Source organism: Salmo salar, chromosome ssa16 (assembly GCF_905237065.1).
Source record: "Salmo salar chromosome ssa16, Ssal_v3.1, whole genome shotgun sequence".
Classification (NCBI taxonomy): Eukaryota; Metazoa; Chordata; class Actinopteri; order Salmoniformes; family Salmonidae; genus Salmo; species Salmo salar.
Genome location: NC_059457.1, coordinates 37,492,691 through 37,509,307, shown reverse-complemented (window position 1 = coordinate 37,509,307; position 16,617 = coordinate 37,492,691). Strand labels below are relative to the sequence as shown.

Below are 16,617 nucleotides of genomic sequence, written 5' to 3'. Positions count from 1 at the left end.
CAGCTCTACACACAAGCATACCCCACAAGACATGCCACAAGAGGTCTCCTCACAGTCCAGAACAGACTATGGGAGGCACACAGTATTACATAGAGCCATGACTACATGGAACTCTATTCCACATCAAGTAACTAATGCAAGCAGTAAAATTAGATTAAAAAAACCAGATACAAATACACCTTATGGAACAGCGGGGACTGTGAAGCAACACAAGCATAGGCACAGACGCATGCATACAAACACACAATAACATACACACTATACACATGGATTTTGTGTTGTAGATATGTGATAGTAGAGTAGGGGCCTGAGGGCACACAATGTGTTGTAAAATCTGTTGTGAATGAATTATATTTTTTATAACTGCCTTCATTTTGCCGGACCCCAGGATGAGTAGCTGCTGCAGGGATCCATAATAAAGACACATACATTCATTCAGCAGATGCTCTTATCCAGAACAATGTACAGGAGAAATGAGGGTTTAAGTGCCTTGCTCAAGGGTACATCAACAGATGTTTTACCTTGTCGGCTCGGGGATTCGAACCAGCAACCTTTCAGTTACAGGCCCAATGCTCTTAACCACTAGGCTACCTGCCGCCCCGCTACGCTACCTGCCGCCCCGCTAGGCTACCTGCCGCCCCGCTAGGCTACCTGCCACTCCGTTAGCAGAGATCTGGGGGAGAGGGTGGGTGTCTGGGAAGTAGTAGGGTTCAACTACATTAAGTTAGACTGGGCTTGGCTGGGCTAGACTGTGAGCTGAGTTAAAATTGCATCCTTCCTCGAAGTAAACACTGATCTGCCAAGGTTTTCGTGTCAATCCTTTTGGAGCCTCAGGCCATGATCTGACCCTGTGTGTCTCTCTCCTGTGTATGTTGTTGCAGTGTGCAGTGACGTGTGGCCATGGTTACCAGATGCGGGCTGTGAGGTGTGTGTCAGGGTTGTATGGGGACACAGTGGATGACAGGAAGTGTAACGCAGCATCCAGACCCAGGGACAGCCAGGACTGTGAGGTGGCACCATGTCCCTGGGCCTCTCCTCAACAGAGCACCGTCCGCCCTGACACCTCTGGTCAGCTCTTCACACAGTGGAGATATGGCTCCTGGACCACAGTGAGCACTGCAACCACTCACACGCACCAATAGGCTTATAAACACTCACGTACAGTAGCTCTCTCTGCCTCGCCATTACTACCCCTCTGACTGTACATGTCTGATTCACTGGTATATAGAATGCAGCACTGCTCAGCCTCACACAAACACACTCCCTCACCCTGGTTTTGCATTGTTGCCCAGTGCAAATGAAAAAACAGATCTCTGTCTAAACATGAGGCTTTGGTTTTAAACATGAATCTCAGTTTGTCTGTATGTCTGTCAGAGAGGCTGTGAGCTCGAATGTCAAAGAGGAGGCTAGCGCAAGTGTGGTACCTCTGAAAAAACACACATACATTCCACTCAGGAGCGATACTGCCATCCTCTCGTGTGAAGTCATGGGCAATTTGATGTAATTGATATGATTGTGATATTTACATGTGTATTTCAGATGGTGCCTTTAGATCGCAGTAGATATTCACCCCTTGGTAAAGTTTACATGTACTACTGTTGAGTTTGCTGTTGAGGTGCAGCTAGAATATCACCAGGTGAAAACCTCACGGAGGAGTCTCGTGAGAGCATATAGAGACAGAGTACAAATGATTCATTTTAATGCATTTGTCACAGTGTCTGAGCTGGTGGCTTAAAATGTAACCTTTATCAGTTCATTGAAAATAGACTGTTGTTATGCACACATCTTCAGTGAAACACATCAGCCAGTATAAGTTAATGTAAAGTGCTTTATATGTAAGTGTGACACAATGTAACTCTAATCTTGAATGTTTGTGGGTTCCTCTGTGTGTGTCTCAGTGCTCTGTCTCCTGTGGGAAGGGTAAGCGTGCCCGCTATGTCAGCTGTCGGGACGCCCAGGGTGGAGTGGCAGACGAGTCCTACTGTGCCCATCTGCCCCGGCCCCCAGAATCCTCAGCCTGCTTCAGCTCGTGTGGCCAGTGGAGTTCCTGGGAGTGGTCTCCTGTATGTTACAGTTGTTGTCATTTTTTTAACCCCATTACTTTTATAAGTATAAATATGTATGAGTAGCTATTATGCCTTTACTAATGAAATAATGCATCACTTATTAATGCTATGCTCTCTGCCTATTGTTCAGTGATATGACCTTTTGTCTATTGTTTGCCCAGTGTTCACTGATATGACCTGTGTCTATTGTTTCCCCAGTGTTCACTGATATGACCTTGTGTCTATTGTTTCCCCAGTGTTCAGTGACGTGTGGTGTGGGCCGGGCCACCAGGCAGGTTGAATGCAGTAACTACCACCACCAGGTGGATGAGTCATTCTGCGACCAGGACGAGAGGCCCAGCACAGAGCAGGAGTGTACGGCCACCCCCTGCCCCTCCGTGTACCGCCAGAGGCCCAATGACCAGCCCTACAGCCCCCACAACCCCGCCAGTCACCCAGGCCACAGCAGTTGGAACGTCCCATCGGCAGACAACCAGTGGAGGACGGGACCCTGGGGAGGAGTATGTACAGTACCATGGGGCCAGAGATTTTACACTTACCTGACCAGGGAAAACTCTGACCCCTAGTTGTAGGCAATATGGCCGGGGGGTTCGGGTGGGTCCTGGTGTTCCACGTGGTCAAGAAAAACTTCTGGGACTATGATACCATCTCCATGCACTGCTCTCTCCCTCACCTAATTGTCTGACTGCATTTCTGCTGTTCCTCACAGAGTGATCTCTCACTGTATTCACTCAGACAGATAGTAAGGATATGACTAGATTGTAGCTGGTAAGGTAGTGTACAGGCTGTGTACAGAGTTGTGTGTGTTTGTGTGTGTTTCCCTCTGTAACACACTCTGTGCCCCTCCGTAGTGCTCCAGTACGTGTGCAGGGGGCTTCCAGAGGAGGGTGGTGGTGTGTCAGGATGCGGAGGGTCGCAGCACCAACCACTGTGACCAGAGGGTCAAACCTGCAGAGTCCAAGAGCTGCGACTCAGGACCCTGCCCTCTGTGGAACTACGGCATCTGGGGAGAGGTGAGGGAGAGGCTATACGGACACGCCTGGTGCCCAAATTGATGACGTATGTCGCGCATCTGAGAGACGAGTTGAGACAACTGACTGAACCGAATCCGTTCGTCTCCACTCAATTCTCGCTGTGCGACATACGTCATCAATTTGGGCACCAGGCGTGTCTGTATAGCCTCTCCCAAGAGGTGAGTACACAGGCACTACAGGGACTATGTATGTAAACAGATCTGCCTCAGTTAAAGCTACAACAATACAGTCCACTACTGAACTACAGATACCCATTTCAGACTCCTGGGCGCTACAACAATACAGTCCACTACTAAACTACAGATACCCATTTCAGACTCCTGGGCACTACAACAATACAGTCCACTACTAAACTACAGATACCCATTTCAGACTCCTGGGCACTACAACAATACAGTCCACTACTAAACTACAGATACCCATTTCAGACTCCTGGGCATGCATTTCAATAGTCTAAAGTTGCTTCCTTTCCTCTGCACCTCTTCTTCATCTACTCCCCCCCTGAAAGAAAAGCTATTGAGATACTGTACCAAGTAGCCTGCCTTTAACTCAAAAGTCTTGCTAAATACTAAGTGACCCCCTCTTCTCTTCTCCACTCTCAGTGTACCCAGACGTGTGGCGGAGGCAGGAGGACGCGCCAGGTGGTGTGCCAACGGCCCAACGGACAGAGACTCAACGACCACAGCTGTGACGTCCTGGATAAGCCTCCTGACATGGAGCAGTGCAGCCTGCACCTGTGCCCGGGCAGCATATCCTGGCACCGCCGACCATGGAAGCCGGTACGATAGTACTTCCTCTTCCCATAACTTCTCCTCCTCCTTAACTTCCTCCTTCACTGGGGCGCGTCACCATGAGCCGTGAGTAGACATGGGGGTGTGCTTAAATTACAGGGAGTGTATTTCTGGCCCATCCACTAGCAGCTAGAGGCTAGCGGCTAGCTAACTGTTTTAGCCTATCTGTAGGAGAGTCAATGGAGCACTAGTGTCAGCGCTAGGTTAGGATAGCCCCAGCCCACCCACACTGGGCCCTGGAGTGGCATGGTGCTGATTAGAAACAAGGGGGAAAAGAGCACACACAGAATGCTGCTCCACTTTGGGAATTCTCAGAAACACATGGTTCCCATTTGGAACTTAGGCTCCAAATGTAAACTATAAATTAGAAGGACAATGTTGTCCAGCAATGCCATATATTTGTAGATGCGAGTGAGTAACTCGAAATATATTTATTTCATATGTGAAGCGTGAAGTAAACATTTTTGATATCTGTCTCACCCTGTAACCGAAAGTACACAAGTGTATATTTGTGTATAAGAGTTACCTTTATCAAACAGCAACAAACTGTTACTGTATTTTCTGTATGTATCTTTGTACAGTATGATTTTATTTTTAGTGGCTAGGTTTTGTAACTGAATATGATATTTAAGATTTTACTGGTGCTTTTGGTTGGATCTCTTGCGTCTCATGAATAATGACAGTTTGTACAGAGGAAAGTACGTTCAAAACGACAGTATGTTTTGTTAATATTTTTTACCATATTTTTTTTTTTTTAAGACTCATAAATGAAACGTTAAATGCAGTTTTCAAAATGGTGCCATCCCTCTTAGAATGTTATATTCTAGATCTTTTCACAGTTCTACCATCCCCTCATGTAACAAGGTGCGCTTCTAAAGTTTTAAATAACTGCCAATGAATTATAAATACAAAATAATAAAAAACAGTAACTATAGAATACTATAGATAGTCTAGATATAACACTGTATTTTAGGGTTCAATTTGAAATGGTAGATATTTGAAATACTTAGACACATACTGTTACTGTAGGAAAAAAGCTATAATGCCTATGCAAGGCAAATATCGGGCGCGGAAAGTCATGTACAGTAGTAGCTACAAAGGCCAGGCAAACACCTTCTACACTTCTGGTATCACAAAACTGAACATTGTACAGGGATCACTGTTCGGCAAAACACTCAACCTCACAATATACTCTCACCCTCACCAGTACAGGTGTTGTAATTATTCTGTCTTGTCGTTAGTGTGTTAGTTGGTCATAGTGGCACAAGTGGTTTCAATATTTGTCTTGTATGGTGGGCCCTTTGTCTCTACTGTAAAACTGCACTATAGTACAGGAGAAGTTTACATCAAAAGGATGTTTACAGTGGGGTTTCTATAGAAACACCAGTCTGCCATTTTTTTCCAGAAGTCAGCGAATTAGAGCCCTTTTGTCTTTGCCTCTGATAAATTGGCTGTAGGTGATCTTAACAGATTGACATAACAGTCAATCTGTTAAGTACAAGAGGCACTATAAAGTTGTATTATTGAACTTATTCACAGGTCATACCTGATGTATTTATATAGCTTATGTTACATGCCGTATATCAAGATAAATCCATCTAATATGGTGTACAAATGTCAAACTATGCAATCCAGTTTTAAAGCTCTACCATTTCACAGTAGATTTACTTCCAATGTGCTTTTCATCTGAAAGTCTGCTCAGAAGATAAAACCAACTGAATTGGCATCCGCTAATCTCGTACCAACTGAAGCACACAAATACCTCTCTTTTATGATACTGTAGTCATTTTGTTGCTGTTTCACTTTTTTCTTGGGCCAGTTTCTATATTTCTGAAGGATTTTTTTCAAATAAAAGGTATTTATTTGTTTACAATAGTTTATTCATTATTGAAGCTTTAATGTTGTATTTGTTTCAATTTAGATACATGTAACACTTGGGTTGAACTATCTGTCATAACCTTCGTAATGCTGTCATAAACCTGACCTGGCATCCGATAACTGCTCCATACATTTCAAAACATTTCATTACTAACTACCACATCTTGCTTGATGGATAGCCAGCCAGTCAACATATATTATATCCTTCGATAGCATGAAAAACAGTAGTACGTGAAACATGGTTTCCCAAAGTGTCATGACATGTGTGACATCAAGGTGCAGTCTTCCTGACACATAGTTCAGGTGAAGTGTTACCAAAATGGCTCTTTGTTTGTGTTGACCGTAAGCTCTCCTGTGAGGTCCACTCTGGGCTCGCTCTCTCTTGTCTTCTTCCTCTTCCACATAACTTTGTCTCCGTCTGTCCCAAGACATTCATTTCATCCAAGACTCCTCCTTAGCCTCGTCAGCCCAGTCACCCTTCGCGTCTCCAACTTTTTTACCCAAGGTGCTCAGTGATTGTGCTGTGGGGCAACAGTGCATTGCTTAAAGTTTTTTTGTTCAAATGTTAATCTTTTTCTATTTATTTAGTTCACATTCAAAAATACATAAACATGTTGAAATATCTTTTCCCACTGTAAAAAATATTAAAGAAACAAAGGTTGTGAAATGTGTGTTGTTTTTCAATGTGGCATCATGCTGTAATACTTGGAAGGTGTTGTATTCTTTGGCAATGACATTTGCTCCATAACTTCAAAATCATATTGTTGAGCATTTACTTTTATGCTCATCACAGTACAGGAAATAGCATCATATGTGCTCTGTATTTTTTGGGGTTTATACCAAATACTGTCTAAAATATATACTACACTGAGCAAAAGTTACCGAGACATAAAGGCCCACATCCTAAATGCTGAACCGTTGCCCAGTTGTACACAGGTCAAACAAACTTCAGACACAAACTTCAAGATAACTGTTTCGGTTTAATTATATCCCTATAGCATTTGGTACACAATATATGATACCTGCAATATTTGTTGATACAGAAAAATATATACCCTTGCAGTTACTCCTCGTGTCTCTATCCAGCTAATCTAAAGCCAGCAATCTGAGTTTTTTAGAATAGCATAAAAGTGTGCTTTATAAAATAGCATAAAGAGCATAAATTAAAATCACACAAAATATAATGTAAAACAGACTGCAGGCTTTCTTATTGTTATTGTTTTTTATCATTTTATTTTGCAAACACTCAAGGGAAAACTTTGGCACAGGCTGGCACGTACATCTGTTTACAATTATAGTAATAGGGCTATCTCCGTAATGCCTTTGGCTGGAAACCAACGGAGTATTGTGTTTTATTACAAGAATAATTGGTATTAATCAATGTTGGCAAGTTTGTTATATTTGAAGAGGTCCCAAATCGAAACCCCCCAAAATTATGTTCATCCAATATTGTTGATGGATTCCATTCTGCCTCTTTTCTGTTGTATTATATCATGCTTCCAAATAGAGGAGATCATTTCAACGGGACAAATAAAATAAGCAGAGCCAATACCAAAAATAAATTACTCAGTACTTTGTTGAAGCAACAAGCTTGGCACACCTGTATTTGGGGAGTTTCTCCCATTCTTCTCTGCAGATCCTCTCAAGCTCTGTCAGGTTGGATGGGGAGCGTCGCTGCACAGCTATTTTCAGGTCTCTCCAGAGATGTTCGATCAGGTTCAAGTCCGGGCTCTGGCTGGGCCACTCAAGGATATTCAGAGACTTATCCTGAAGCCACTCCTGCGTTGTTTTGGCTGTGTGCTTAGGGTTGTTGTCCTGTTGGAAGGTGAACCTTCGCTCCAGTCTGAGGTCCTGAGTGCTCTGGAGCATGGTTTCATCAAGGATCTCTCTGTACTTTGCTCCATTCATCTTTCCCTCGATCCTGACTAGTCTCCCAGTCCCTGCTGCTGAAAAACATCCCCTGATTCACTGTAGGCATGGTGCCGGGTTTCCGCCAGAATTTACACTTGGCATTCAGGCCAAAGAGTTCAATCTTGGTTTCATCAGACCAGAGAATCTTGTTTCTCATGGTCTGAGAGTCCTTTAGGTGCCTTTTGGCAAACTACAAGTGGGCTGTCATGTGACTTTTACTAAGGAGTGGCTTCCGTCTGGCCACTCTACCATGAAGGCCTGATTGGTGGAGTGCTGCAAAGATGGTTGTCCTTCTGGAAGGTTCTCCCATCTCCACAGAGGAACTCTGGAGCTCTGTCAGAGTGACCATCGTGTTCTTGGTCACTTCCCTGACCAAGGCCCTTCTCCCCCGATTGCTCTTTGGCTGGGCGGCTAGCTCTAGGAAGAGTCTTGGTGGTTCCAAACGTATTCCATTTAAGTATGATGGAAGCCACTGTGTTCTTGGGGACCTTCAATGATGCAGAAATGTTTTGGTACCCTTCCCCAGATCTGTGCCTCGAAAAAATCCTGTCTCGGAGCTCTACGGACAATTCCTTCAACCTCATGGCTTGGTTTTTGCTGTGGGACCTTCTATAGACAGGTGTGTGCTTTTCCCAAATCATGTCCAATCAATTGAATTTAACACAGGTGGACTCCAATCAAGTTTTCATCTCAAGGATGATCAATGGAAACCGGATGCACCTGAGCTCAATTTCGAGTCTCATAGCAAATGGTCTGAATAGGAAAGGAAAGGGGTTTACCTAGTCAGTGAATACTTATGTAAATAAGGTATTTCTGTTTCTTTAATACATTTGCTAAAATGTCTAAAAACCTGTTTTCGCTTTGTCATTATGGGGTATTGTGTGTAGATTGATGAAGATTTTTTTTTTTTAAATACATTTTAGAATAAGGCTGTAATGTAACAAAATGTGCAAAAAGTCAAGGGGTCTGAATACTTTCCTAATGCACTGTACTGTATGTTGGCATGTTTCACAAAGGGATTTGCTTTCTCAAGTGGCAGTTATATGGGTTGAATCTTGTGTCATGGACTTACCTGGTGAGATGATTAGGGTATCTTGTGGCATTCTTCATTCAGGGTTTGTCCAATATAACAATCAAGCAATGTAAGCATTAACTGCTTCCAAAGAGAATAACTCACCAAAGACAGAACATAATTGACATTTATTGCACAGATTTTGTTATTCAAACACAGTTTGGGAGCAGTAAACTTCCACACAAAATAGATTTAGCAACAATGGTAACATCATTAAGTAATGATGATTGCTTTAAAAACAGCTGCAAACATTTTTGGGGTGAAGCAGCACTAACCAACAATAAGGCAGTGTGATGAATTGAACACTCCAACATTTTAGGAATTTATGCCTATTTGTTGCTTAAACACAATTTCCTGCAGTTAGTGGGGGAGTCCCAATGAGAGCGATCTTTGTTGAAGTGACCCTGAATGAAACGCATTTGTTAAAATGAAATCAATGAACAACATAAAATGAACAACATAAACATATTTGACTTTGGCCTGAGGCAAATTCTCTAAACCTGTCACCCTGGGGTCAGATGGTCGTAACATCATTGAGCTTGTGTTTTCTGATCCAGCCCATATGCCGGTCTAGCACTGATCAACTGGAGCTAGCTAGGACTTAGAGACTTGGAGGTTCCCTCAGTCTCAGTTCTTCAAGCATGGTTCTTGTCATAGGTTGGAAACCAGAGCAGGATGCTAATTTTACATTTGGTCCCTGTTAGTGATGGTTTATTCAATGTTAAACCAAACCAAATTATGCAATTGATGAGTTGTATTGGACAGTATACTTGTAGGATTTGGCATGTTCGGAGGGTTAAGCCTTTGGAGGCACCAAACCAGATTCTGCTTCGAGATGTTATCTGAGGCATCAACATCTTTGGACAGAAGTATAGCTTTGACAGCAGCAACAAAGTTTGTATCGAAAGGCCAAACAGTTGGAAAACATGGAGGACAGCCAAAACATATATTAAAATAAGTCTATTTTTTTTCATTATTACATTTCCTGTCTGTTTTAAATCAAAGTAATTTGTTTTTGTCCCAGGATTTGATTAAAAAACAACTGTAATATTAGCATGCTCTCCGTCATCATTGATGTGCAATTTAGAGAGCAATCAAATAATGCTGCCATGCCTCAATAGAAACAAATGACAAAGAAAAGACATGGCTTGTATACAAAGATTGATTTGTTTTTATCCCAGATCGCCCAACAAAACACACACATTTCTTAACGTTTGACTGAGAGAGAACTAGACAAGATATTTATATAGTACATATGGAACATAAATATTATGTGTCAGCGATGGAGAGTCTTTCATCTAAACCAGTGAACCCTCCTGCCTGTATAGACATCTGCGATCAAGCACGGTTGATGTCAAACTTCAAAGTTTGATATATATTTGGTTCTATGTGGCCTAGTCCTGTACATTAAAGCCTCGTTTAGACATAGCCACTAATGCAGTCTCAGTGACGGAGGGTGATGACATAAAGTGGCAGGAGTTGACTCGCGACCACAAAGAAACTGGATACAGGGGAGAGAGTGGGGAAAAGATTGAGAGAGGGGAAGAGACTAGTTTAGGCAGATTTTTGTTTCGCTGGCGCGACAGCTGGGGATGGATGCAGGGGGATAAAATAAGTATAGATCTGGAAGCGTTTAAACTAGGCTTTCCCTGGCACGTCCAATGATCGGGAACAGGTTCTCAACTGGCATTACAACGCATCTGAGAGAAAGGTCTCTAAAGATTATGGGGTGAATCCTCTCTGAAATGGGACTTCAATGCATGTTGCTATCACCTCGTCTCTACTGGAGATTATTTATGTTGGGGCCTGTTGGTGGCTATCATGTTGATGTACCTTGGTAGTTGGACTGTACAAACTCTTCATATTTGTCCAAAACAAAATCCCCCCCCAAACTTGGTTCAGTGGGAAAGATTTTGAGGATGCCCTAGAAGAACGTGGTAACCCACTCAAAGTAGCATATCTCCCTAGAAAGTAGAGCTTATCACTTTTTACCTCACATCTTACCAAGACACCCTACACCGCTGCTTTCTGGTGTGGCGTCAGTTAGCAGTGCAATAGACGTCAGTGTATTACTCTTTATATGAAGACTTCCAGGCTCTACCTTTAGTGATGTGGGTCCTGTACTGCATGTTCCACATTAGCTACCTGGCTGGCAGGTCTGTTTCTACTTGCGCATCTGTCTCTCAGAGCTTTAGGGCCGCTGGTTCACAGATGGTGAAGACATTCCAGCAAGTCAATGTCTGAGCCTACAGTACTCATCGATGTTACATATTCAGCCCCAACGTCTCCCTCCCATCCTTTTGTGATTAAACGACACCGCCATTTACATCACGCAATGTTCAGTCCTCTTATATCATCCTCCAGCGTCAGATCCGCCAGAGTAAATTGCAAGCACAAACTCATTTTGTCAATGAGGTCTGGAGGGCCGCACTGAATATTGGTTATATTTCCTTGCCATCAAAAAAAAATTCATTGTTATCTATCCATTGTTTTTTTTAATTTTCTATGCTCCCTGACTGTCTTGTTTTCATTTGGGTGATTTAATAGCGAGCTGGACACAGTCAAGAAACTGTATCATTTGTACACAGTTTGTATTTGCTTTTAGTCATTTTAAAGTATCAAATTTTAAAAGCTATATATATATATTTAACCCTTATTTAACTAGGCAAGTCAGTTAAGAACAAATTCTTATTTACAATGACGGCCTACCCCGGCCAAACACTCCCCTAACCCGGACGACACTGGGCCAATTGTGCAACGCCCTAAGGGACTATGGATCACGGCCGGGATCGAACCTGGGTCTGTAGTGACACCTCTAGCACTGCGATGCAGGGCCTTAAACCGCTGCGCCACTCAGGATAATGATAGAATAATGATATAGTCCTATTAAAAAATATAGTATATACTCAAATCACCCCGAAAACGGCCCACGGGCTGTGTGTTTGACACCCGTCTAGGATCTGAAAATATACAGTGTGGCTCTGTGAGGCAGTCATTGGTGGACAAATATTATATCTGATGTGCTGGAAGCCAAGGAATTATAGTTGCCTTTGACTTTGTAGTCAATGCTATTACCTAATAACTTGTTTTCCTTCTACTGTTGACACAGTTATTCTCAAGGTTTAACACCACTTTTGGAGTCCACTGAGCCCAGCTGCAGATTGTACATTGTTGCACATCTTCAAAGAGTGCTATAGTGGGGGTGAAATCAAAGGTAGATAGCATATCAGGCTTGTGAAACACACCAGCAACACACAACAATATCACCCCCATAACGGCCCCATAAAAAGACAGCGGTGTAAACAGAGCGTTCAACTTGGAGGAATGTGTTAATGAGACACACACGGGCAGGTGTTGACGATCAACCACCTCTAAATTACAAACAACCTAACAACAATGTGATCGTCCCATCATACAATATTTTGGGCAACATTGTCTTGTGTCTCTTTGAGAGAGGAAAATGTTGCCCTTTGTCCGATATCTGTACTGTAGCTTTTTGGTTGGAACACAAGGCCAAGGTCAAGGTCGTTGGTGTCTTACGATGCAATTCTGTTATGGGAACCCAGGATGAACAATGCCGACAGACAAACGTTAGCTGTACCCCATGTATATAGCCAAGTTATTGTTACTCGTTGTGTATTTATTCCTTGTGTTGTCATTTTTTTCTATCTTTTTTCTCGGCGTTGATGGGAAGGGCCCGCAGGTAAGCATTTCACTTAGTCTACACCTGTTGTTTACGAAGCATGTGACAAATAACATTTGGTTTTATTTCTTTATTTTACAAGAACAACATGTCTTTGGCTTTGGTTGTGAACTTGTCACTAGGATAAATGACACTAGAGTTTGGGTCTTGACAGCTTAACAGTGAAGTGGTGTTGAGTAAGAAGAAGAAGGAATTTGGATGGATGGACTTTGCCAGGAATAGGGACTCTTGGAAGCTCTTGGAAATCCTGGGCCAAAAGGTCACTTTAGAATCTCAAGCATTATTCTGCTGTCCGAAATCAGGTTCACTCTCCTGGTCTGGCATAGCTTTATGAGACAACAGCATTGTACTCAATGGAGCACCAATGGAGTGTTTCTGGAGTGGGACATGGAAATGGATCTTGGTTCTAGCTGAATGTTTGGACAGGTAGAAAAACTGGTTGTTTTTGTCATTCCTGAAAGTTGACTTATGGTTGCTCAGTTCATCTTCTCTGAGTGGTGTTGACTTAAAAAGAGAATCGTGTTGGGGAAACTTAATATGCCCTTTTAGGATTGTTTATTTGAGTTTCTAGCCATGGCAGAGGCACAGTTTGGCACCAACTACACAGTTGAGTTTAGTTGACTGCTTTCATTTTCCATCAGAAGCAGCCTTATTAAGCTCTTGTTGTCACGCCCTGACCTTAGAGATCCCTTTTATTCTATATCTGGTTAGGTCAGGGTGGGAAATCTATGTTTCTATTTCTTTGTTGGCCTAGTATGGTTCCCAATCAGAGGCAGCTGTTTGTCGTTGTCTCTGATTGGGGATCATACTTAGGCAGCCCCTTTTCCCACCTTAGATTGTGGGATCTTGTTTTTGGTACTGTACTGTATGCCCGACTGAACTTTACGTTTTTTCAATTTTTTTCAATTTATTTTGGTTTTGTTTCGGTGTTCATTTAATAAATTAAAATGTTCGCCTACCACGCTGCACCTTGGTCAAATCCTTCCATCGACGAACGTAACACTTGTAGTGAACATTTTGTCAACTTTGTTAACACAGACCAATAATTATTTAGACATTGCAATATCCCTTTCAATCATCATTGCCCTTACAATAAACTCCATGGTGACGCCAATAAGAAATGTCCCTATTTTCATACCTTCGGTACCTAAATATACTTATGACATTGGTTTGTACCAACTCTTTTGTGAGGAAATCCTATTTGCAAGTTAATACCAATTAATTTCAGTTAATACAGCCTACTTACTCATGTAGTAATTGTCTAACGATATCTCTTTGGCCACTGATGTCTGGATGCCAGATTTGGACCACGTTGGCCAGGGTTGGACTGGACTGTATTAGTGCTAGTATGAGGTGTTGCTTATTGTTTCTTCCCATGCATGGAGATGATCAGGCCTGTGTGTGGCTATTTTGGCCTTGAGGTTGAAAGATCTATGACTCTGACATTCCTCCGCCCCACGATGCTCTGCTCTTACCAGCTTTTCCCACGTCGACAGCATGTGTTGTTTTGACTTCTGTCTTTGAAACTTCCTTGCAAAACAGGACCTTGAACAGAAAAAGCATCCTGTGATAGCTCTCTGGCCATATGTCTTAGCCTCCCTCACTCTCTGAGCTCTGCAAACATCTTCTTACATTTTTCCCCCTCATTGACACTGATAAAGGTGTAATAACATCAGTGTAATAATCAGTGTAATGAACTGAAATAATATCTATCAGTGTATCTTGTTCTCTGATATCACTTGGTCCTTGGAAAATGAGTACACATTTAGTTGTTAGGATGATCATAAACCTAGATTATCTTCAATATGACTTCGATAATCTTTTTTTGAAGCTGTTGAAAATTTCTATACATAGTATTTGAGTATCGGTTTGCTAGTACAGAGTGTAATATTCTGGACAAACTTCACACAGTCGTGAGTTTTTTTTGCTCCAGAAACATAGGTACTAAAGAAATTAGACAGTGCCTTTTAAGGTTTGAAAACATCTGACAAACATTCCAAGTGAACTATCAATTGAAAGTGAGTTGTTCTATAGGGATTTCTGTGTTCTTTCTGTTGAAGTTGCATATGCTGTGGTGTAGTCGCATTGGCTGAACTACAGGTAATTCCATGGTCTCATAAGTTACCCGATAGCGTGGTCTCTCTATGCCTAAACGCTTCCATGTGTCCATTGGCTTACCTGTCCTCTGCGATGGAATGGGCGGATGTCATCATACAATTGCAGCCTGCCATGCCTAGAAAAAGACATGCTCTTATGAATAGCATGGAAATAGAAAAAATACATAACCTGTCAATATTCTTGATGCATCTCACATTTCAGTATAGTCTACCAAAGTCCATTTAAGTATCAATATTTGATACTTTAAATTAAAAAAGCCAGCTCCATGTGTATTTACCTACAAGCGCTACAAGCTGTTTTATAGTATGGTCTTCATAGCACAGAGAATAAACATAAATTAGCTGGATTTGGTTTGGCAATAAATTAAGTGAACTGTTCCAGAACCCTGAAACACTAGCAAAGCAGGAATGCAGTGGAAAGAAGAAGAAAAAGCACAAGCTGCTTAGCTGTTAACGGCCAAACATCGCTTATCTCTTTCTGTGTATTGTACTACATCTCCCATTCTAGTTGAAAAACTTTGTTGAACAAAACCGTGTACTGGGGTGTCTTTCGGGCAACAATTTAATTCCGTCTTGTAAAGTAATCCATATTATTTCCAGATGAAATTCACTGGCTGATACTAGAATTAACCCACCTAATCATGTGAAATGAATTGCTGTTACAACTTGGGAGAGGAAATCTGTCTCGAGAGAAAGTCATTTTTTATGTGGCTTGTATATTTTTTATTTTTCAACAAAGTTTTAATAGTAATAATACATGTATATGCAACTTAGAAGATACTTTTATCCAGTGTGACTTACAGTACAGTAAATGAATACATACAAGTGGCTAAGTGTTTGTAATCCCCATATACATTTTCTGTAAATGTGAACTTGAGTCTTTCCCCCCCATTTATATTGTGTTAGAGATCCCCACACTGTAGTATATACTGTAGTAACATGCATTACCAGCCTTGTAACCCTTCATTAGTCATATTTATTTACTCATTTATTTACTCATTTACTAAATTCTCCAAATGAAAATCACTATCTTTTGTCCTCAGTATGTTAGTTAGCGGACCAGTAGCTATTCATGGAAAAGGCAATTGAGCAGTTGAAGCATAGTAAGAGAGGAGTTGACTTACCTGATCCAGTGTTGAGTAAAGTGAGCCAGCAGCCTAGCCTGGTAGTAGAGTTTAGAGTGGAGGGGTTGGTCGGTCCCCGGGTCCTTGCCCTCCTCCTGCTCTGCTCAGCTCAGCTCTCAGAGGTTGTCCTTTGGCCCCACGCGCTGTGCCGGTTTTCTGCTCTACTTCTACGTTACCAGCCCTGATTAACTAATGGCTGACAGATAAGGCTGCCTGGCTGTGGAGAGGGAGGAGCATGCCGCCTAATAATGTCGTCTCCCCACTGTTAAACAGGCAGCAGATACAGTTCAGCCGAGGACCACTGCCCATAGCACTGCCTATATGGTTGTGGTTTCCTTTCTTCCTCCTGCTCTTTTTTATCTTCCTATTTTTTTTCTTCTTCAATGACAGCAGTAAGGAGGGGCTAACACCCCCTCTATCGCCCCTACTGTACATGTCTGCCTGTTTACGTTCCTGTCTGAAGTGGAGGGAGCAGTGTTATAATTTTTGAGTGAGCGTGCAGCGGGTTCAAGAAACTGCATGTTTAGGATCAGTCAGTCAACGCAGGGCAGCTTTGATGTCTCCTAGTCAGCTGGGCTGAGCCCTGTGTTTAAAATGCCTTTGTAATTACAATGTGTATAATATACTGTATCTGTGTGCAGTGTCAACTCAAGCAATTCCCTCACCAGAGTACAGAAGAGAAGATAGCAGGAGGTGCCTCTCTGTTTAAATGGTTCAAATGGGTACTCTAGCAGAGTGAACTCACCAAGTGTTGCACAAACGTGTCTCTCTTAGTGCTTGAATGCTTCTCCTCCATTAGTGGAAAAAGCAGTCATTCTTCACATCCTATGCCCACAGCTCCTGTTGTCCAAACCTAAAAAAGGACCAGCATTTGTTAGAATTCAATACAGTATGTCTAAAATAAATCTTCCTTAAATAATT

The 16,617-nt window shown here is 42.2% G+C and overlaps 1 protein-coding gene and 1 long non-coding RNA gene across 4 annotated transcripts in view; one reads left to right on the top strand and one right to left on the bottom strand.

Moving 5' to 3' along the window:
• LOC106573613 (A disintegrin and metalloproteinase with thrombospondin motifs 20) overlaps positions 1-16,617 on the top strand; it is a 154,936-nt gene that overhangs the window by 112,806 nt on the left and 25,513 nt on the right. For both annotated transcript variants that reach the window (XR_001321382.2, XM_014148814.2), the window contains exons 23-27: positions 882-1,109; positions 1,899-2,063; positions 2,303-2,566; positions 2,918-3,079; positions 3,703-3,879. Coding sequence is in view for 1 of the 2 variants with exons in the window: in XM_014148814.2 (XP_014004289.1) it covers positions 882-1,109; positions 1,899-2,063; positions 2,303-2,566; positions 2,918-3,079; positions 3,703-3,879 (996 nt within the window). In the remaining variant the exon portion in view is untranslated. The remainder of the gene's footprint in view (positions 1-881; positions 1,110-1,898; positions 2,064-2,302; positions 2,567-2,917; positions 3,080-3,702; positions 3,880-16,617) is intronic.
• LOC106573614 (uncharacterized) lies at positions 8,862-16,122 on the bottom strand. Of its 2 annotated transcripts, none has more exons than XR_001321383.2 (3): positions 15,697-16,122; positions 14,634-14,705; positions 8,862-14,000 (listed from the first exon to the last, which is right to left on the bottom strand). It is a non-coding gene; the product is annotated as an uncharacterized lncRNA (long non-coding RNA). The 2 variants fall into 2 exon arrangements; XR_001321384.2 differs by having other exon boundaries at positions 14,634-14,688; positions 15,697-16,112.